Below are 22,702 nucleotides of genomic sequence, written 5' to 3' on the forward strand. Positions count from 1 at the left end.
TCAATGTTAGCAGTCCATGATACAGAACTAACTCAATCAGCGGGCACTAGGAGAAAACTAAAGGAGTACCTGTGGCACATTAGAGACTAACAAATTTATTTGAGCATAAGCTTTCGTGAGCTACAGCTCACTTCATCGGATGCATTCAGTGGAAAATAGAGTGGGGAGATTTATATACATAGAAAACATGAAACAATGGGTGTTACCATACACACTGTAACAAGAGAGTGATCACTTAAGGTGAGCTATTACCAGCAGGAGAGCGGGGTCGGGGGCGGGGGGGGACCTTTTGTAGGGATAATCAAGGTGGGCCTTTCCAGCAGTTGACAAGAACATCTGAGGAACAGTGGGGGGTGGAGGGGGGGAATAAACAAGGGGAAATAGTTTTACTTTGTGTAATGACCCATCCACTCCCAGTCTCTATTCAAACCTAAGTTAATTGTATCCAGTTTGCAAATTAATTCCAATTCAGCAGTCTCTCGTTGGAGTCTGGTTTTGAAGTTTTTTTGTTGAAGAATTGCAACTTTTAGGTCTGTAATCGAGTGACCAAAGAGATTGAAGTGTTCTCCGACTGGTTTTTGAATGTTATAATTCTTGACGTCTGATTTGTGTTCATTTATTCTTTTACATAGAGACTGTCCAGTTTGACCAATGTACATGGCAGAGGGGCATTGTTGGCACATGATGGCATATATCACATTGGTAGATGTGCAGGTGAACGAGCCTCTGATAGTGTGGCTGATGTGATTAGGCCCTATGATGGTGTCCCCTGAATAGATATGTGGACACAGTTGGCAACGGGGTTTGTTGCAAGGATAGGTTCCTGGGTTAGTTGTTCTGTTGTGTGGTGTGTGGTTGCTGGTGTGTATTTGCTTCAGGTTGGGGGACTGGCCTGTCTCCCAAGATCTGTGAGAGTGATGGGTCGTCCTTCAGGATAGGTTATAGATCCTAACAGTTATCTTGGAAGTGGGGGTGAGCCTCTGAAGCAGAGTCTGTGTGATTGGGGAACATGGCCAGGTGCTCCCTCTCTGTCTCTCACAGAAAGTGGAAGAACCACACGGTCCTGAGAGGGAGGAGGACTATCAATGCAGCCCAGCTCTCTGGGAGAGGGAGGGAATGTTAGAGGGGAAGGAGAGAGACAGTCAGTGGGTGGAGCTCCAGTCCCATGTGGTGGCCCCAAACTGGGGAAGGAAGCAGTGGGTTGTTGGGACCAGGTGCTGAGGTCCAGGGGTGTTAGGGACAGTCCCACCAAGTATAAGGCATCTTGCCTGACATGTATTCCTGCAGTTTGGCCTGTATGTCATGTCTTGCTCAGCTGCGAGCAGCAGCTGCACTTCCTCCTGTAGCTGCTAGAGCTTGCTGAGGAGCCTGACTCAAATCAGTCAGGCTGTGTTTCTGCTTCCCCAATAGCCTGTGTGCATTCAGCCCTGTTTTTAGACTGACAACGAGTGCTAAAATAGAGGCCTGTGAAATACGCACAAAGTGACGGGAAACAGCGCAAAATGTGAGTTTATTTGCATTTTGCTACAAATGCAGAAATGGCCGTGTTTTGGTTTTGCTCAAAGAAAGGCCCCATTTCCACTAAAAATGAACCAGTTCCCCAGAGAAAATGGGCGCACACAAAGGAAATTGGCTTTGGAATTTGGTTGTATTTAAAAAAAAAAATTAAACTGCTGTTGGACCGATTGCTAAAATACTAGTGTTTTATTGAGATCAGTGAAATGCCATTACATAGTAAAAAGTCGCAACTTGCTTGAAGAGTAAACGGATCTTTCTCCAGTCTAAGTGGACCAATGAACACAAGAGGGTTACAAAGTCGACATGAACTGTGGAGAACTGCCTCTTGTCTAGTTTATATTTATTCACTACTTATAAAGTGATAAGAATCTCATGGCTTCTGTTGCCTCTACTCTTCCCTTTAAATCCTCTTTAGTCAGTTTGCTGAATCAGCGTGTCTGTTGGCTCTAAATAAACGTGCGTGGCGATGATGACGATGCTGATCGGGGTGGCACACCCTCCTGAGACTGGTTAGGGATATTAGACTAGGAAATATAGTGCAAACTAGTTTCCTCTCTTATTGGAGATCAATTCTCCGAGGGAGCTGGCGTGACAGAAATAGTGCCAGCGTAACTGTTACTTTTAGCCATGACATCGCTCTGAACCCAACAACACTGCACCACGGGGAGTGCCCTGCTGCAGAACGGGAACCGGCTCAGCAGAAGTAGTGCTGTCACCTGTGCCTCCCTTTGCCCTGAGCTTTCTCTGCTTATTCAAGCCCATTCTGGAATTTGCTGCTGTTTTGTTGTTGTTGTTGTTGTTGTTGTGGGGTTTTTTGTTTGTTTTTGTTTTTATCTCCTTGCAGTAAAGTTCATGCAAGTGGTCGCTCATTGTTCACCTTGCCTTTTCATTCCTCCCCTCCCCTTCTTCACTTGACACCTGTTGCTGTCTTCAGTGGGTGAGATGCCCAGGGAATTCTGTCATCGGTTAGAGAAGGGGAGCGGAGCATGTATGTGAAAGAGGGACAGAAGAAGACGACTACAAATCTCCCCCAGGCAGGCAGCCGTTGGGAGAGTTCTCTTGTTTTGGGTTGCTTTGTGGAGTGTTGCAGGTGTGATTTTGGGGGGCTGTTGTGAGTGCTGTGGGGGGTTTTGTGAGTCGCCATGCTGCAACAAATTTTGCGTGATATGTACATTGACCCTGAGCTCCTGGCAGAACTGAATGAAGAGCAGAAGCACATCCTGTTCTACAAAATGAGGGAAGAGCAGCTGAGGCGTTGGAGGGAAAGGGAGGACAAAGAACAAAGAGAGGAAGCTGCACTGAAAAGGACCATGAGACTCAAGCAAGGTAAGCTTTTGCGGACGTGGGCTGAGACGCTCCTATGTGATATAGAGGAACAAGATAGGCTGTAAGGCACTCTATAAATGGAAGAGACCGCTTGGGGTAGCGTTGCCAAGTGGCTAGAGCAGGGGAATGGCTGGAAACTTGGCTCCACCGCTCTGCCCTCCATTCACTGGCCAGAGAACCAGCACTACGCCAGGGTGGGTAGTCCTATTGCTGCGACAGACCAGCAGTAATTTATTAATTGAAAAAGGCGGAACCAAGGGAGGAAATTTCCATTCATTTATTGCCCTGAAGCACAATGCCTCCCAGCGCTATTGCTGTGGCAGAACAGTTTAAGCACTACCTGCTGCCCAGGGGAGTGCCTATGGTCATAACCTAGCCTTTAATCTGTCTGCCCAAAATTTTCAAAAGTGCATAATGATGATTGGGTGTCTGGTTTCCAGAAACGGATGGATGTTGAGAGAATTCATGTTTGTAACCTTAGATGGAAAATGCTGTAGGATTGCAGAATCCTGGACTTATCCCCAAAAGTTCTTGTGTGTCAAGACAAAGGATACAGTATTGTCATTTCTGTGCAAAGGTGTGATCGTGGGTTACATGTAACTTTTTCAATGTGCATGAACAGTGATCTTTGGCTGAACTCAATCTTTTTCTCCACAACCCATCACCCCTTGCCAGTATGGAAGGTTTATCCATCATTGCAGGGATTCAGAAAATATGTTAAGGCTCACAATTAACTGGACAAAGCCAAAGCTCAGAATAAGTCTTTTCTTCAGTCACTAATTAGCCAGCTCTGTGCTTAGCTATTGCAGAATTCCAAGATGAGCATATATGAGCTGCTTACATTAAGACACAACTGAGGTACAAGTCTTGGTTCTGGGTACTAGACATAAGTGTAGGTTTCAGGGCTTAACCGAGTGCTTACTTTGTGCTTTAAGTAGCTTATGGCTTGTTCTTGCATGGTGCTGAGTATATCCCTATGGATGCTTTATACCTTTCAGGCTGGGTCTTTACCCTGATTGTATCCTTTACTCGTAACTGATCCTGTAGACTCACTGGAACAATTGCAGGATCAGTCCCTCTAAAAAATGACAGGATGTTAACGTACAAAGGTATTATTAAAGCAAAATCCAGTGGGGAGTGCAGATACACTAATATCCTATGGATTAGCAGCAAATGGGCTAAAATTGTCCCTACACTGTTATTAACATGAGGGCTTGGAGGATCCTATTTTACTTAATTTGCTATTTGCCTCCTGAACAAGTTCTTAAAGACACTGTAAAGGGGCTTCTCCTACAAAAGATCACCTCCATACTGCTTCTTTCGTATAGCACACAAAGCTTGTTTACTTTGATTTGTAGCTGAGGAAAATATTATAAATGCGATTCAGACCCACAGACCAAAACAATATTATAGTGTCAAGATAATCTGCATTACACTCATTCTCTGAGGAAGACTGATGCAGGAAAATCTAACGGCAAAACTATTTATATGACAATTTGTCATGCTGACATCTAAATTTCCATATATAAATTATATATTAAACCTATTCAGCATTGTAGTGCAGGAGACTATTTTCTAGGTAACTAATTTTCTGATTTACAAAGAATAAGAAAAAAAGAGGGAGAAAAGCAAAAAAGGAACCTACAGATCATGTCTGTGCATGGATGTGCACATGCATATGCAGAGTAAAGCTACACAGTGACCCAGCTCCAGTTTACACTCCTTGTCCCAAATCACCAGCATAAGATATCTTGATGGTTTTCCAGAAAATGTTCTTTCACCTTTCATTCAAGACTTATTCCACTGGCCAACCAGTTTTGCTGGTTCCTTGAGTATTGTAATAAATGTTAGGCATGCAAGAGTGCTGGACTTTCAAAAGGAAGGAAGGGGAATGGGACTGAATGGGAGGTAGGAGCCTAACTCCCTTAAATTCCTCTGAAAATGTGGGGGGTGTTTCATTTTTGTATTTTTGCCTCAGTCAGCTGACATAGGTAAGGGTGTAGTCCTTTAATATGCTAGTCCCTTTGTTAACTGTTCAAACTCACATGAATTGGGTTTATTTGATTTAGTTGGGGATTGGTCCTGCTTTGAGCAGGGGGTTGGACTAGATGACCTCCTGAGGTCCCTTCCAGCCCTGATATTCTGTGATTCTATTAGGAGGCAGTGCAAACTAGAGTCTAGGGCTCTGGAGACCTGGGTTCTATTCCTGGCTCTGCTGCTGGTTGACCTTGGGCAGGTCATTTTCTCTGAGCCTCACTTTCCCCATCTGTAAAATGGGGATAATGATACAGACATGCTTGGCGATTTTTGGATTAAAAAGTGCTAAGTAGTATTATTATGCAGATCTGTAATATAATGTCAATGGTCTCCCCTAGAAGCTGGCTTCTTGCAGTTCAACCAGAAATGATGGGCCTGATGCAGGAATTACTGGGTGGAATTCTATAGTCTGTGTTTATGCAGGAGCTCAGACTAGATGATCTAGTGGTCCTTTCTGGCCTTAAAATCTATGAGTGTATGATTCTTTCCCAACACACATTCTGGAACATATTGAACTCTTTGGATCACATTGTGTAGCAATTTGAAGTCCTCTTCATGCTCCCAATGGAATGTAAAGGAGGATTCCTATGCTTGGGACCTGCTCCATATAGTAGTATGCGGGATTTCTCCCTCTTTGATCAGCTTCTAGGAAACTTGGAAGCGCCACAACCACCTCCTTCAGTTCCCTGTCAGACTGAACAATTTGGGTTGCTTCATCTGCTTCCTTTGCCAAAAGTCTGATTCTCTATCCCATGACACTGGTTTTATGCTAGTGTTAATCTCTTGAAGTCAGTGGAACTATACTGGTATAAAGCCAGTGTAACAGAGTTGAGAATCAGGCCCTAGCTTTTCTCGGATGCCATGTAGTTAGTTTGACACCTAGAAGAGCCATGAGAAATGGGTCTTGAATTCCCTGGCCTTTTGGCCTGACATGAGTCAGGATTACAAAGGTTTACACTGTACACACATTAAAAGCACGCAGGGAGAAAATTAGAAAGGCCAAGGCACAAAACAAGATTAAACTAGCTAGGGACCTAAAGGGTAACAAGAAAACATTTTAGATACAGTAGAAGCAAGAGGAAGACCAGTGACAAGGTTGGTCCATAGCTCAATAAGGAGGGAAAGACAATAACAGAAAATATAGAAATGGATGAAGTATTTTTGTTTCAGTTTTTAATTTGTTTTCACCAAAAAGTTTAGCAGTGATTGGAGGACTAACCCAGTGAACATCAGTGTAAATGGGTAGGATCTGAGGCAAAAATAGGGAAAGAACAAGTTAATAATTACTTAGGCAAGTTAGATATTTTCAAGTTGGCAGGGCCTGACCTAAATACAGCTTAGAATTCTTAAGGAGCTGGCTGAAGAGATCTGTGAGCCATTAGCGATTATCTTTGAGATCTCATACAGCACAGGAGAGATCACAGAGGACTGGAAAAAGGCAAATATAGTACCTGCCTATAAAAAGGGGAATAAAGACAACCCAGGGAATTATTGACTAGTCAGTTTAATTTTGGTACCCAAAAAGATAATGGAGCATATAATCAAACAATCAATTTGTAAGCAACTTTGAATTAGAATTCAAAATGATCTTGACCAACTGGAGAAATGGTCTGAAATAAATACCCTGGGAGGTTGAGGAATCTCCATTATTCAAAGTTTTTAAGAACAGTTAGTTAGACAAACTCCTGTCAGGGATGGTCTAGATAATACTTAGGTCTGCCTCAGTGTGGAGAACTGGACTAGATGATTTATCAAGATCCCTTCCAAGCCTACGTTTCTATGCTTTCTGTTAGAATTTTTAGCTGTATTACCAATACAGAAGCTAATCCGGGCAGTTTTCTACAGTTTGGATTGTAATTTAGGAACTCTGTTTCTTGATAACTGTCTAATGGTGGGGGAAGGGAGGGGAAGATGAAATATATAAATACAAGCTAGCCTTAGCTAGCAGCCTTACCTTTTTGGGATGGAATGTTGTAAGAGATTGTAGAACAAACAAGTTTGGGCCTATTAGTCGGTGCCTGTACAGAAAGCAGTGCTCCAGGAGGTGCTCTTAGTGACTGTGAGCTTGTACCTTCTAAACTAAGCCAACCAGACACTTGGGAAATAATTCACTGTAATAATTCAGAGCCCTCCCCATCTAGTGTCCCTTCTCTGGCCATTGGAGATATTTGCTAATAGCAGTTGCAGATGGGCCATATGCTATTGTAGGCAACCTCTTCATACCATCCCCTCCATAAACTTATCAAGCGCAGTCTTAAAATAAGATAAGGTGGTGTTTTGTTTTTTGTTTTTTTGCCCCTACTACTCCTCTGGAAACCTGTTCCAGAGCTTCGCTCCCCTGTGGCTAGAAATCTTTATGTAATTTCAAGTCTAAACTTATTGCAGACCAGTTTATAGCCATTTGTTCTTTTGCCAACATTGGCCCTTAACTTAAATAACTCCCTCCCTCTCTGATGTTTATCCCTCTGATCCTGTAGTGGGGTGGCTGCCCCACTCCTACAGGCAGGGATTAAAAGCGGCCAAGGTAGGCTGATTGGGGAAGCAGCCACAACTGGGGCAGGCGAGACACCGGCCAGGAGGAGGCGCTCTGTATGCTGGAGAGCTAATTCCCAAGACGACCAGCAGGAGGCACCACACCGGTGAGTCATCGCTTCGCTACACATGGGGGAGAATGTGGGCATAGACAGTCACCCCTGATACAAGGGGCAGGGCAAGGAGTGTGGACTATTGCCCAGATCTGAGAGTTGAGAAGGAGAAGGTGGAGAAAACGGAGGAGTACTACTGGAGGGCCTGTATGGCCCGGCTCCCCGAGCAGCAAAGGGGACTGCTTCAGCTGCTGCGGGGGAGGGCACATGGACCTCATCGGGGGCCAGGCACCTGGGTCTGGAGGCTGGTGCCAGGGCCTAAAAACTGTTTTGCCTGTGGGTGACCGGGACACTATAAGCAGGAGTGCCCCTACCAGAATGGAGAAAAGAGACTCCACTTGGGGAAATGGGGAGTGGCCAGAGTTCCCCCTGTGAAGTCAACATGGGGGCTCCAAACTTGTTGGTCCTGTGGGGAGCCTGGGAACAGGAAGAGGGAGTGCTCCTACAGGACTCACCAGGGCCCAGGCTAGTCCTGAGGTGGCCAAAGGAAGGCACTGGATGTGCTTCCTATGCCACATGGGAGGCCAGGTAAGATTGTCTTGCCCCCAGAGAAAGAGAGGGAGGCCGAAGGATCGGACTGGGTCTGAAACTGACCCAAAGGAGGGGGTCGTAAAGACCAAGGCCCCAGAAGGGAGAGGGTCTGGGACAGAGGGGCCCCAGATCAAGAAGGGAATCCACACGGGGGCGAGACAGGCCACAGTGGAGATCTAAACATCAAGGGAAACCCACATAGGAGCTGAGCAGGCTACAGTGGACACCTAAACCCTTCAGGAGGGAAGCAGGCTGCTCCAGAGAATAGAGAGCATGCAGCAAGAGAGAGACCTCCTGCAGGCCCAGCTAAGAGGGAAGCTGGGGAGATAGAGACACCCCCTGGTGAGCAGTCTTAAGGGGGAGGGTGTGTAATGGAGCAGCTGCCCCACTCTTGCAGGCAGGGGTTAAAAGCGGCCAAGCTAGGCTGATTGGGGAAGCAACCACAGCTGGGGCCATGCCCAGTCAGGCCACAGCTGGCCCTATAAAAGGGCTGTGAGCCAGAAGCTGGGGGAAAATCTCACTCTAGCCCTAGAGGGAGAAGGGCTAGCTACCTGAGAGAAGGTACCTGAAGTGGAACAGTGCTGGGGAAGGGCAAAGGGAGCTGGGGAGCTCCAGCCTGGTAAACCCCTAGGCTGCAGGCCTTGTTAAGAGCCCAGAAGGTACTGGGGCTGCAGAGGGACAGCCTGAGGATAGGCAAAGGCAGCAGGTCCTAATCCCTTGCCAGTGATGAGTGGCCATTGCAGTCTGCCCCAGTGAGTGGGGGCTAGATGATGACTGGCAGTAGCCACTGGGGCAAGGTGGGGGTTGAGGGTTCCCCTGGGAGGGGAGACCCAGATTGTGGGTTATTGCTGGGGGCAGAACCCTGAGGTAAAGGGGCACTGGGGTCTGGGAGGAACACGGGGACCAGTGGCAGGTGAGACAGCAGCCAGGAGGAGGTGCTCCATATGCTGGAGAGCTAATTCCTGAGATGACCAGCAGGAGGTGCCACACTGGTGAGTCATTGCTTTGCTACAAACCTATTTTTATAGAGAGCAATTGTATCTCCCTGCAGCCTTAGTTTGATTGGTTGAAACAAGCCAAGCTCTTTAAGTCTCTTCTTGTAAGGTAGGTTCTCTATTCCTCTGATCATCCTAGTAGCCCTTCTCTGCACCTGTTCCAGTCTGAATTCATCTTTCTTAACCATGGGAGATCAGAATTGCATGAAGTATTCCAAATAAGGTCTTACCAATGCCTTGAATAATGGTAATAATGCTTCACTACCTGTACTGGAAATACCTCACCTGATGCCTCCTAGGATTGCATTAGACTTTTTCATGGTTGCATCTCTTTGGCAACTCATCATCCTCCTGTGATTGACCAATACACTCAGGTCTTTCTCCTCTTCTGTTTCCAACTGATATGTCCCCAGCTTATAGTAAACATTCTTGTGGTTAGTCCTGAAGTTCATGACTTTTCACTGTTAGATTTCATCCCATTGCTGTTGCTGTACTTCTCAAGGTTGTCCAAATTTTCTTGTATGATATCAAATCACCAACTAAGAAACCCAGGTTTTGTGCAGTTCACTCAAAGCCTGAAAGAAACTGTATCCACTTCTAGGAACCATAATTACAAAAGAGAAATACATTCATATATCAAGGAATAAGAAATGATTTATCTCTAAAAACATCCACAGGTGTAAGGAAAATGGCTGAGTTACAGCTTTTAAACAACAAACTATGTTGAATTTGTTAGAGAATCAGTGTGGCTTTTTCTTAAAGTTTTTAGCATGGTGTTGAATGCAGTTTAGGCCATCTGATCTCCACTTTGTACAATGGACAAAGTCAACTGGATGTTCTGTTAAATTATGTTTTTAAAGGGGGTTACAATGCTCAGGCCGTCAAGCAAACTGACTGAGTGGTTTAATAGTCTTATGTGCTTTCTAATTAATGTTCTAGGATTTTCTGTAGGGCTGGAGGAGATTATATTCTATTAGTTATCTTTAGTAGCTGTAACAGGACTACTCTAATACTCTGGCTTCCCTATTAGCAGTCTTTGCTCAAGGAAGTCGCAAGACTGCAGTATCAGGGCACATATTACAGTGCAGGATTGCAATGTTCTAACTGTGTGACTGAAGCTTGCACTATGCTAGTCACAACTGTGCATGACACAGCTCAGCAGTATTAGTCCTTTCCTTTCATGGGCACTACATGAATGAACTAGTTCACATTTATTTTTATGTATAATTCTATATAATATGTATTTTATTAGGTGAGTGGATGGCATAGACTTCTAGTAAGATGTCTTCTAATAAGAATGTAGCCAATTTCTGAGAGGTTAATGTTCTGGATCCAGTTTATTTACAAACTCTTCCTAGGGTGGTTCTTGCAGGAGCATATTTCCTTCCATTGCAATACACAAAGCGTACAGTGCCAGGTTTCCTTTTTGTTGAGTGCTAATAGCACTAAAGGAAGTCACCTTGAAACTTCAAGATCCCTTTGGGCTTTGCTCAGGTTGACTGACAGCTGTGCCATTTGCACAGAAACATATTTATTTGATTAGGCAGCAGTCCTTTAACCATCTTGTCTGAATTGGGACTAAGTGAAGGACCCTGCCACTTTCGATGTAGACTTCTCTGCAGTATCCAGAGCCAAGGTGTCTTGGAGCTGTCTGAATACCAGCAATGAGATTTCAAAAACTCTTGAATTCAGCAGCTGAAGCTTTTGGGAGAGGAGAGAATATTGGTTTGCTGCTACTTTATTCTGACATTTATTTGTTGTGAGCTACAATTCATGAGGTTCAGTCAAGAATGGTTTGTACAGCTGCATTACTATTCTCCTATCCTTAACTAGCATAGCTGGGAATAGATTAGCTGGGCTTATTACAGTATGACTGGAAATAACTCCTTTATCTAAAGGCTATTAATGTTAGAAAGTCACTGGATGAAAGCACTTCATGGTAAACAAAAATCCCTAGTATTGCAAGCTGGTAGTTGGAGGATACAACATCATAACTGTGTGCGAGAAAGTGTCAGCTGTACTCCCTTCTACTTCCCCATGGTTGCTATAGAACAGGGGCGGGCAAACATTTTGGCCTGAGGGCCACATCGGGTTTTGGAAATTGTATGGAGGGCTGGTTAGGGGAGGGGGTTGTTGCCCAGTCCCCACCTCTTATCTGAACCCTCCCTCCCCACCAGGTCCCTGTCCCCCACTGCCCCATCCAACCCCTCCTCTCATTCCTGACTACCCCCCTGGGACCCCTACCTCCATTCAACCCCCTGTTCTTGCCCTGACCCTTATCCACACTCCTGCCCTCTAACCACCACCCTGAACTCCCCTGCCCTCTATCCAACCCCCCCCACCCCCTTACTGTACTGCCTGACGCACCGTTGGCGGCAGCCGCCGCCGCACAACACAGAGCGCCAGGCCAGGCTCTGCAGCGGCACTGCCCCAGGAGCTCGCAGCCTAGAGCGTTGCGCCAGTGGCGGAGCGAGCTGAGGCTGCGGGGGAGGGGAACAGCAGGGGAGGGGCTGGGGGCTAGCCTCCAGGGCCAGGAGCTGAGGGGCTGGGCAGGAGAGTCCCGTGGGCCAGATGTGGCCCACGGGCCATAGTTTGCCCACCTCTGCTATAGAAAATACCTTGGACACTATATTATGCACTGAACTCTCATTTGTCTGTATGCACCTAACTCCCATTGACTTCCCTGGGGGCCAGGCACCTAAACATCTTTGAGGATCCTAGCTGAAGAGCCTGTTTTGGGTTTTTTTGTGTGTTTTTTCAGCTTACTAAGGCTGCTTTATACACTTTGGCTGCCTTGGAAGTGTAAAGGGGCTTGAAAGTGTCATAAATGTAATGATCTAAGATCTGATCTACCCGTAAGGCAACTGCTTTGAATTCAAGATCAGACCAGAGCCCCTTTAAAATTTTTTAGCAGCATTCAGAACCAAAATCAGCCGAGAACTATTTCAATTTCCAGTTGAGATTTCTCAATAGGAACTTGATCCAACACGCATTGAAGTCAATGGCAAGATTTCCTTTGGCTTCAATGGAAGTTGGATCAGCCCTTAGATTTCCATAATAAGGGGTTGAAATCTCATGAGACTAGTTTGAGATTTTGATGCAGTCAGATTTTAACCTGCACACTTATTCATCCTTAGGTTCAGACCCTTGTCTGAACCTAACTCCTATCTTGAACTAAACCATAATGTCTTAGCATGTATTTAATACATGCATGCCATAGATACTAACTTCTTGCAAAATACACAAGAAATAAAATTCAGCTATCTTCAGCAATGCCAAAAACAAAACTTGTTGAGGTCATGCTTGCATTAGTAAGAAATAATCCCATTGGATTTCACAGTACTACTGAATTATTGGGTTGCTAATTGATGTTCAGTGATTGCTGGGTATTTGTCATGCATTTAACATAAGGCATTTCTAGAGCTGGAAGTTTAAATTTAGCCTTTAACCCCAAAAGGTTGGCTGCCATTCATGGGATAAATGTATCCTTGGATATTTACCAGCATGTGATATTATGGATTTTTGTACTTTGGAGACATTATCTCAGTGCAGCTGTGGGTCGGAGGAATTAAACAGAGGCTTTTAAACTATCTTTTTGCTTCTCGAATCCTGGGGTCACCAGGATCCATAACAGCCTCCACTAGAACCTAGATATGTGTCAGCTGGATCAGCCAAAATGCTGCGCTCCTTGGTCTCAACCCTTCCTTCCCAACATGTCTACAGCACAGAGTGGGATTGACCTAGTGCCAACTACATTACACTAATAAAAATGATACCAACAGGATCTTGTAAGAGGGACAAGGCAAATTGCCACATTTATTGTAAATACAACACAATATTCCAATATGCAATTTCTGTATAGATCCATTCTCTCACACACAGACATTCATGCACAGGTTCTACATAAAGGTTGTTATAGTTACCAGCCTAGATGTTGCTCGTGCCAAGTCACTGGCCAGGTTGCCAGGACACGAGAGTGGAGCCGAGTCGTCAGACGCGCATCCAATGCTCCTGGAGGGTGGTCGTAGAACCAGACTCAAAGAACAGTCCCTGGATCCAATTTTTATATATTTCTGGTTCAATACAAGTCTATGGAAGTTGCTTCATCATGCTGAATTTACAACTGAGATGACCATCAATCAGCAGGTGGTACATCCATGACGGCTCCATGATGGCTAGGTGTTATCATCTTGTTCTTCCTTGATCCATTTTTGGGTGGATTCCAGTTGCCCTCCGGGGGTCATCTGGTTATCTCCACTTTGCATATTCTTCGGCCCATCAATATCAAGGTTGAAATTCTTAGGATTAGGCTGGCATCATTTACTAACCAATTATTTCCCTGCTTCAGGCTCTCAATTCCATGCACTCATCATTCATTCTTTCACTTAACAACACAATCTCTGACTCTTGATTTATTTAACAAGTTTTATCCCACTATCTATTTTTCCCTCTTTGGATACCAAGATTTACATAGGCATGACAAGGGGCCGCCGTGGGGGAAGAGCATCAGGGCATTTTAAATAACAGCATTGTTTCCTCAAAGTTCTTATCACTTTCCAGCACAGACTTTGTCCTGTACCGGCCTGAAATAATTAGCACTTTGGCCTTGCATTTGTTAGAGTGAAATTCAACAGCATGGAACTGATGTTTATACCTTTTTACAATACCTATACACTCTTTTGTCTATCTTTATTTCTACTACATAATTATAATTCTATCATACTTTGAGGGTGACCCAACAACTATGCTGCTTTTATTCCACCAGAGGATTCTCCTACATCTGGGGAATCCTCAGTCGTCCCCTTCTCTGAAGCATCTGACACTGGCTGCTGTCAGAAACAGGATTTTGCACTAGATGAACCATGGTTATGTTTATGGAAATTGCTATGTACCTGTGTCTCTGTTTGCTGCAGTCTGTTGCTAGAACTAACTGGACATTGCAATGTGCAGGCAGGCTTTCTTATAAATGTGAACAGTCTGGCTATTAACCTTCTGGAAACAAGATGAGGCTGTAACTGTCTGTAAGCTCATGAATACTTGATGTGGAAAGAGAACAATACTGCAGCGAAGCACAGAATGGTATTTACCAAAGCAAATTCAATATTTCTCCCCAATCTTTCCTTTTCTTACATAAATGACAGACTATTTATGGCCTGAAAGGGACTGCATTTAGTTACACAGGGATTCTAGGGGTTGGGAGGTACAGAGAAGTTCTGTTTGTTAGTGTACATTATCCAGCATCAAATCGGATAGGTAAGATCTTTGATACCTTCTGATGGCTCCAAGTCACAAACTGCCTCCTTCTGTCATTCATTTTTCCATAGGGTAACATCTGCTCACCTTCAAAGAAGGGTGGAACTGGCACCAGAAACTGCATTGGTTTGTTTGTTTTCTGTTTTCTGTTTTAAGAAGATGAAAGTGAAGGATCAACTGGATAAGACTTGATATGGATGAATTCAAAACATTCCACTTCGTACTTTCAAATATTCTTAAACGATTTGTACAGACAGTTCCAAGTATAGTGGATGGGCTTTCTAAAGCACAGGTGTTACAGGTGGACAATATGCTGTGTAAATCCTGGATATAATCTCCCAGTAGAAAGTATGTGTATCTAATATGAAAGTGATATTACAATGAACCATAGCTAGAGGGTGAGTAAGATGTCTGAGTCATATTGGAGACCAAATTAAAAATACTATGCACTTTTTTGTTTCCTTAAGGGAGTATATTTGTAGTGTGGAAAACATGAAAATGTATCATGTGAACAACCTTCCCCACCCCTTTTTTTGCCTTTGAGTGCATTCTATACCTATTTGACAGTAAAGGAGCAAACACTCCACCTCATCTTATTTCATTCTGCAGGGATATACAACAGCATAATTATTTCCATGGTAACAGGCAGTAATTCCATAAATAAAGGATTGAGTTCACTGCATGATCAGGACACAGCAGAAAAATCTGAGCTATAAAGATCTGATGTTCAGAGGTGCTGAGACAAAATAATTCCCATTGATGTATTAATACAATGCATTTAAATTCCCTCCTTTTTCAAAAAGGAGGCAAAACTGCAAACACTGAATGGGAGTTAGAATTTTTTTCTCTCTCAAATTGGTTTTTAAAAAAGCATGTGTTTGAAGCTGCTCCAAGCTTTGGAATGTAATCTTGGCAGAGATGGATTAATGGTGAGTGCAGGTGTGGAAGACAAATGGAATTTATCCCAGTGGCTCCATAACTTGTTGCATGGCTGTTTTTTCACAAGAATATTGCAATCAGATAATTGAGCTGTATATTTTAACAGAAGCAACCACTGGAATTCATGTTGCAAAAGTGTTTCCATATCGCCCGCAGTCACTCAGAACTGTCTGTCTAAAAGTGAATGTTGCTGACAATATTTTCTAGGTGTATTCCCCTTTTAGAGTTTGCCTGCTCCTGAGATGCCAGACTGAGCCTACAAGAGCTGCAACAGTAATGGCTCGAGAGCCTCTGGAGAGCATTTCCCAGCCTGCCTAACGCCTGGGTCAGGTAGCTCCAGCTCTGCAGGCACCAGTAGTCAGAAAACCAACCTGGTGCCAGCTACCTAAAGCCAGCCAATACCTCCACAGGACTCTGGACCAGGGGGCCAGGAAAGGACTCTGTCCCACCCATTGGTGAAAACTCTCTAAGGGAGTCCCTTATGGGTTTTTTCAAGCCAGTGAATGTTTGCAGTGTTGCTATACCCATCTCCAGACTCCTCCTCAGCAATCCATCTTCCTGGGAAAGTACCAGGGAGCAAGCTGGGGAAAGGGGTTTACTTATGAATATTGGGAGGTGGGGAATTTGTTAGCTTTTTAGTTATGCTTCACCCTTTCCTTCTCTACTGGGGACAGGAAAAAGAAAAGGCTCTAAAGTCCCCCTTTGTATACTATTGTTTTTGGGTATGGCATTTCATTTGCTGGGGTTTGTATTATTGTATTCCATTTCTTGAATGCTGGGTTATACTCCTTGGGGGGGGGGGGGAAATAGCTAATACCACTAATTAAGAAGGGACAGCATCCCTTGTATCCCAGACACAAGGAAGAGTCACCTTAGGTGGAGGCACCAGGCATCACAACCCAGGACCCAACACATGTGAGGAGTGGGGAGAAGCCACTCTGATTAGTAGGAGGAGGCTTGAGCCATGCTTTGGGAGAGGGAGCTACATAGGCTTGGTACAAAGAAAGATGATTGTGTATTGGGAGTGTGGGTGGATGTATGTGTCTTCTCATTTTCTTTAGTAGTTTGGCCAATTTTAAAAACAAGAACAGTAGAAAAAATATAAACTCTTCCTATTATAACAAAACGGTAGGGCCAACAAGTTCAGAGTTGGTAGAGAGAAAATCTCCCTACCATATAAGAATGTGCTGGTGAATTATTTTTTAATTTGGCCAAATGATGACTTGTAAATTCCATTTATGCTGTATTTTGACCTAGCTTTTTTCACTAAGTTAGGAAAGTGTACAGCTAAGGATGTCTCTAAGCTTTTGACTGCTTAATGCTGGGAGTTGGACAACAGGGGATGGATCACTTGCTAGTTGCCCTGTTCTTTTCATTCCCTTTGGCGTGGTCTGGCATTGGCCACTGGGCTAGACTAACTGTTGGTCTGATGCCGTATGGCCGTTATTATGTTAAGACCATGTTGCATGTGTCTGAGGGGAAAACTTAGTTGTGTCCTTCAAAAAGTACTGAGATTTATTGGCTATAAAAATAAAACCCAGCTCTGGAGTCACTAAGGTACATGGAGCCTTCCAGTGGTAAATGGCCAAATTGGTTCACATTTAATTTAATTCAGTAGCATGTACAACTTCAATTCTGTCCCCTTGTGCACAAGTATTGTAATAAAGCCTTCAATTATAGATCACATTTTGTTGTCTGTCTTGAGATGCATGAGCTATTCCCCCCCCCACCCCATGTTAGAAACACACTTATAGATAGAGGTGGGTGAATAATATTCACTAAATTCCTTTTTTCATAACCAAAAAAACCAAAGTCTAATAACGTAGATCTGCTCAGGACTAGTTATAAGCCCTAGTATGGCACAGGACTAAGAGAATGAAAAACAACCTGGCTAGCAAAAATACTTTCACTCTTGGACAGATTTGTAAAAATATAGGAACCCCATATCTACTTGATTAAAATAAGCAAGGAAACGAAAAGTGAGAATTCTTTACTCCTTCTCTGTGTTCCACTTGCATCTTCCCAACCTTTGTGGACAAACCATGCCTATTCGGTTGTGTTTATAATGTTGTTGGAAGTTGTCAGATGATGCTATGGCAGATGGTGTTGCTAGCTCTGTTAATCTGAATGGATAAGCAGTTAAGAAAAATGCTTATCAGCTGTGTTGCAGTTCTTTGTGGAAGCTGAGTATCTCTTTTTCTGTCCATCTTTCTGTCTTTCTTTCTCCGACTGGAATAATTACTTTGAGTTGTGGTCTATAGATTAAACCCACGCTATTAAACAAAACATTACACGGTGCCAATAAATTAGGGCACTTTAGGCTACATCTATGCTACACACCACCAATGGAGGCAGGTAGAGTATGTGTAGCTACATGCCTAAGCAAAGAGCAGGCTGCAGCCATGTTGTGGCATGTAGCTATATGTGTCAGTGACAGGCTCTGGCAGTGGGGAAAGGATTCAGCAGCAGGGAGCTGGCAGAGGCTTTTCCTGTAGCAGGAGCCTTTCCATGCTGTGGGGGAAGGACTCCAGCAGCAGGACACTACACTGTTACTTTTAGCAGTGTAGGTGGGGAGGCATGCCTTGGGTAAGTAGAGAGCCATGTAGGTGTAACCCTCCCCCCCTTTCCTTCCTGGGTTACTTGGGAGCAGGCAACACTCACCTGTGTGCCTGGGCACCTGATGTTGTTGACATTAAAGGGGATCCTGGGGATCCCAGTGGTGGTGATGGATAGGTGGGAATCCTCTGTCTACCCCTCTGATGCAGTCCCTTTACTCCTAAAGGAATTTAAAATTGGTGGTGCCTCCACCTAGCTGGCCCCTGTACCCACTCAGTGGCATGTCCGGGGAACCTCCAGGAATAGACCTATTCTAATTATAATCTGTGGCATGGGGTCTAACTCAAAAATACCAGTTATAAATAATATACATCCAATATGCTTAAATTAAATTAGTAAACACCTTTTACTTAACAATTTAAAGAAACAGGGTAGAACAGACTAAGATTAAATGTCACTACTAATTTAATTCCACAGGGGCAGCTGAATAAAATCAATTAACAAATACAGTACACAGGAATAAATGAAACTTATCTAACTGGCATTTACACTGCCACCATTTACTCCAGCCCAGAGTGTATGCTTCTCTAGATTTCAGAGTCCTAGATACTTGCTTGTGTGGGCATGCTTGAAGATGTGACACTGGAGAGAGCAATCTGTTGGTTTTGTGTATCAGTCCAGCCAAGGCAATAAGTTGCACAACCCCTGACAATTGGAGTTGGCCCCACCAAATGTCAGCAGCTCTGGGCCCTGGTTCAATGGGAAGATCACCCTGCCTTGCCTCAGACAAGGCCTGGTCTAAACTATAGAGTTAGGTCGATGGAAGCTGCCTTAAGTTGACCTGTTAATGTATCTGTCTACACTACCAGGTCCTTTACATTGACTTAAGTCGCCTCTGATGTCAACTTCTGTAATCCACCTCTGCGAGAGGCATAGTCCTTAGTTTGATTTTCATGAGCCGACTGCGAGTTAGTGCAGACGCAGCATTGTGTAATTCAACTTAATTGGCCTCCAGGTGATGTCCCACAATGCTCATCTGTGACCGCTCCAGAGACCATTCTCAACTCTGCTGCACTGTACACAGGAAATAGCCCCTCCCTTGCTAAGCCCTGGGAAGTTTTGAATTCCCATTTCCTGTTTGATCAGCACTGGGAGCATGCCAGCTTGAGCACAGCTGATCATGGAGGCTACACACCCCTAACACATTCCAGCCTGGCCTGCGCAGGAAGTGGTGGATCTCATTCTTGTGTGGGGAGAAGAGTCTGTGCGGGCAGAGTTCCGATCCAGCAGAAGAAACACTGACCTCTATGCAAAGATTGCTCGTGCAATGGGGGAGAAGGGCTACGCAAGGGGGACACAGCAGTGCCATGTGAAAATAAAAACTTCGCCAAACATACCAGAAGGCAACAGCGGCAAACAGTCATTCTGGTGCTGAACCCCACACATGCTGGTTCTACAAGGAGCTACATGCAATTCTCAAGGGGTGACCCTACCAGCACCCCCACAAGCAACATGGACAGCTCACAGGGGTGTGTGTGTCTAGAGACAACAAGGAGGATTATATGGAGGAGGATAATGGGGAAACTGGCAAGCAGTGGATCCATTCTCCCCAAGAGCCAGGAAATATTTTTAACCCTGGAGCCCTGTGGGTCGCAGAACATCATGGTGGCCGCCTGTGATGCCAGGGAAGGCACCTCTGGTGAGAATACAATTAAAATGAAAGTCCAGTTAAACTTTAGCGGGCACACACATTTGGTAATATTGCATGTTTACTGGGAAGAAAAAGCGAGGTGCTGTGGCTCTCTGCTTACAAGAGGCCACTCCAGCTATGCAGAGGTGGCCCCCAGAAAAGTCTGTTTATGTGGACTGGGATAGCCTGGGAATCCTCCATGGATATCACTAGGAAACTTTCATGGAGGTACTCTGCAATCCTTTGCAGAAGGTTCTGGGCAGGGCAGTCTTATTTCTTCCACCATGGTAGGACACTTTCCCACACAACTCCTGAATTAATTCTGCTGGCATCATTGCAGTACACAGCATAGCAGCATAAGGACCAGGTCTATTCCCAGATGTTTGCAGCATCTCCTTTCTTTCCGCCTCTGTTACGCTCAGGAGACTGATATCACATAGGGCCGCCTAGGGGATATGGGGGAATTTCTCATTTAAAAGTGTTCTTACATTGGGGGGGAGGGCATGTAGACCCTCCCAGCTCCCCACATTCCGGATTGCCAAACCACGCGGCCACTAATGTGCCTTTACTATGCTTGGCATGGGTCAGCAACTAGTTTAAAGTGGCTGATAAGTAACTGGGGCCCCACATGAGAGATTCTGCAATTTGGGAGTGAAAACATTCCCTCCTCCGCCCCGTTCATAAACAGCTTCCCATGGTGCTATGGGGAAGGGCCATTATTCGACTAGTTACCTGTGCTCCCGACATGAGCCTGCCATAAACTTCATTAAAAGTGCAGTCACCCGTGACCTGGAGGGGCCTACTCACCATGGAGCAGCAAAACGGCACAGTGAACGGTTATGGATTCTGATTGTTGTTGCACCTTGCTTGCACCTAATGTAATAAGGGTATTTTATGAAAATGGCCTTGCTATGGAAGTGTTTTATTCACGTACAATGGCCCCTTTATTTTTTCCCCAACTGACAGCTGGAAATGTGTCCTTTGGCGGGTCATCAATACCTGAAAGCATCCTTTTGGTGATTAGGAGGAGAAGAGAGGACATGTTCACCGAGATAATGAACGCCTTCGGGACAACTGATGTAGAGCTGAGAGTGTGGAGGTTTTCACTGTCCGAGAAGTTTGATGTGGACATGGAGAGCAGGAAAGCTTCCAATGAGCAAGAACGTATGGTGCAGGATGAGATGCTTCAGATTACGAGGGACCAAGCAGACATGTTGGGGCAGCTGGTTGAACTGCAGGAACAGAAGCAGGAAGACAGACTCCCTCTGCAGACCTTGGTGGACAGATATCCGCGCAGAATCCTCCTCCCACAAATGTTCTATTAGGCATGGGCGAAAAGTCCCTTATCCCTTTCACTTAACGGCGGGGGGTGGGGGGAGGAGGGTACAAGCAACAGAAGGTGCCCATTCACAGACCTTTGATGGTCTGGAATGCAGTGTTATGTTACACAGTTGAAAATGTTTCTCCCGTTCCAACTTTACAACCCCTTTTCCCTAAGGTTACCTTTTCTTTCCATTCTCCCTCCCTTAGATTTTGTTTTTTTAAAAAAAGTAAATGGATTTGAGAAATAAATCTTCTTTACTGAGTAGAAGCAGTGGTCTTGGGGGTGGGGGTTGGCTCTACAGGGATAGCGTTACAAGCCAGGTGAAGGTTTGGGAAAGCACAATGCAGACAAGCAGTTCACATTACTGTGACTCATTACTGAAACAGATTTTCAGAGCCTTGGGGATATGCAGTGCCCCTTGCTGTGCACTTCTTATTGCCCTGGTGTCTGGCTGCTCGAAAATGGCTGCCACACTATCTGTTTCAACTGCCCACCCCTGCGGAAAATATTCTCCCTTTTTTCCCGCACAGATATTATGGAACAGGCAGTTATAACCATAGGGATGTTCTCCTCACTAAAGCCCAACCTTGTTATTCAACTTCTCCAGCACTCTTTCAAATGCCCAAAGGCACATTCAACCACCATTCTGCTCTTGCTGAGCCTTTAGTTGAACCGTTCCTTATTGCTGTCCAGTTGGCCGGTGTATGGCTTCATGAACCATAGGAGCAAGGGGTAGGCTGGGTCCCCCAGGATAACTATAGGCATCTCAACATTGTCAATATTAATTTTGTGGTCTTGAAAGAAAGTCCTGGATTGCACCTTTTTGAACAGACCCAAGTTCCTAAAGATGTGCGTGTCATGAACTTTTCCCAACCATCCTACGTTTACGTTGGTGAAATGACCCCTGTGATCCACCAGTGCTTGCAACACCATTGAAAAGTATCCCTTTTGGTTTATGTATGCTTTAGCAAGGTGGCCCGGTGCCAACATGGAGATATGCTTGCCATCTATCGCCCCACTACAATTAGGAAATCCCATCGCAGCAAAACCATCCACTATGTCCTGCACATTTCTCAGACTCACTACCCTTCATAGCAGAAGTCAATTAATGGCCCTGCACACTTGGAGCACAACCACTCCCACAGTTAATTTACCTACTCAAAATTGATTCCCCACTGACCGGTAATTGTCTGGTGTTGCATGCTTCCAAATACTGATCGCCACTCACTTCTCCATTGTCAGAGCAGCTCTCCTTTTTGTGTTGCTGAAGTGCCGGGGAGGGGAAAGCTCTGCACAAAATTCGTGGAAGGTGGCCTTCCACATTCTAAAGCCACTGCTCGTCATCCCATACCTGGAAAACGACGTGGTCCCACCAGTTCAGTGCTTATTTCACAGGACCAGAAGCAGTGCTCAACAGAGTGCAGCTGCTCTGTGACTGCCATCAGTAACTGTGAATTGTCTTTTTTTCAATGGCTTGCAGCAGGGCTGCTTGCAGGACATTGCTATGTTCTGTGTGGCAGACCCTACTTTGGCTCTGGAAATATTGCAGGAGAAGGCACGAGGTGTTTGAGATGCTCACAGCAAGAGTACACAGCTGAGCAGGCTCCATGCTTCTGGGGTTATGGCGTATGCACGGTGGTTTTAAGGCGTGAAAACCACGGGGGTTTGCCGTTGATGGGAGGGAGCACAGGGCATCATGGGATGCCAACAGAATGTTCCTATTCTCCCCTGTGACAATGTTTTGTTCCCACAAGGCACTGCACAAACTTCCCAAAATGCACTGCAGCAAGTTGCACTTTGGGATAGCTACCCACGATGCACTGCTTTTGCATCAATGCAGGCGCTGCTAGTAAGGATGCACTCAATCGAGACAATGAGCAGGGTGTGG

General features: G+C 44.9%; 1 protein-coding gene across 2 annotated transcripts in view; it reads left to right on the forward strand.

The window, feature by feature from the left end:
* The first annotated feature begins 2,660 nt into the window (after nucleotides 1–2,660).
* SH2D4B (SH2 domain containing 4B) overlaps nucleotides 2,661–22,702 on the forward strand; it is a 103,509-nt gene continuing 83,467 nt past the window's right edge. Inside the window, exon 1 of one of the 2 annotated variants that reach the window (XM_007067244.3) lies at nucleotides 2,661–2,844. In XM_007067244.3, the coding sequence (XP_007067306.2) occupies nucleotides 2,661–2,844 (184 nt within the window). Of the gene's footprint in view, nucleotides 2,845–15,353; nucleotides 15,697–22,702 lie in introns of those variants that run through there. The other variant, XM_043551907.1, reaches the window with a different exon arrangement.

Source organism: Chelonia mydas, chromosome 7, assembly GCF_015237465.2.
Source record: "Chelonia mydas isolate rCheMyd1 chromosome 7, rCheMyd1.pri.v2, whole genome shotgun sequence".
Classification (NCBI taxonomy): Eukaryota; Metazoa; Chordata; order Testudines; family Cheloniidae; genus Chelonia; species Chelonia mydas.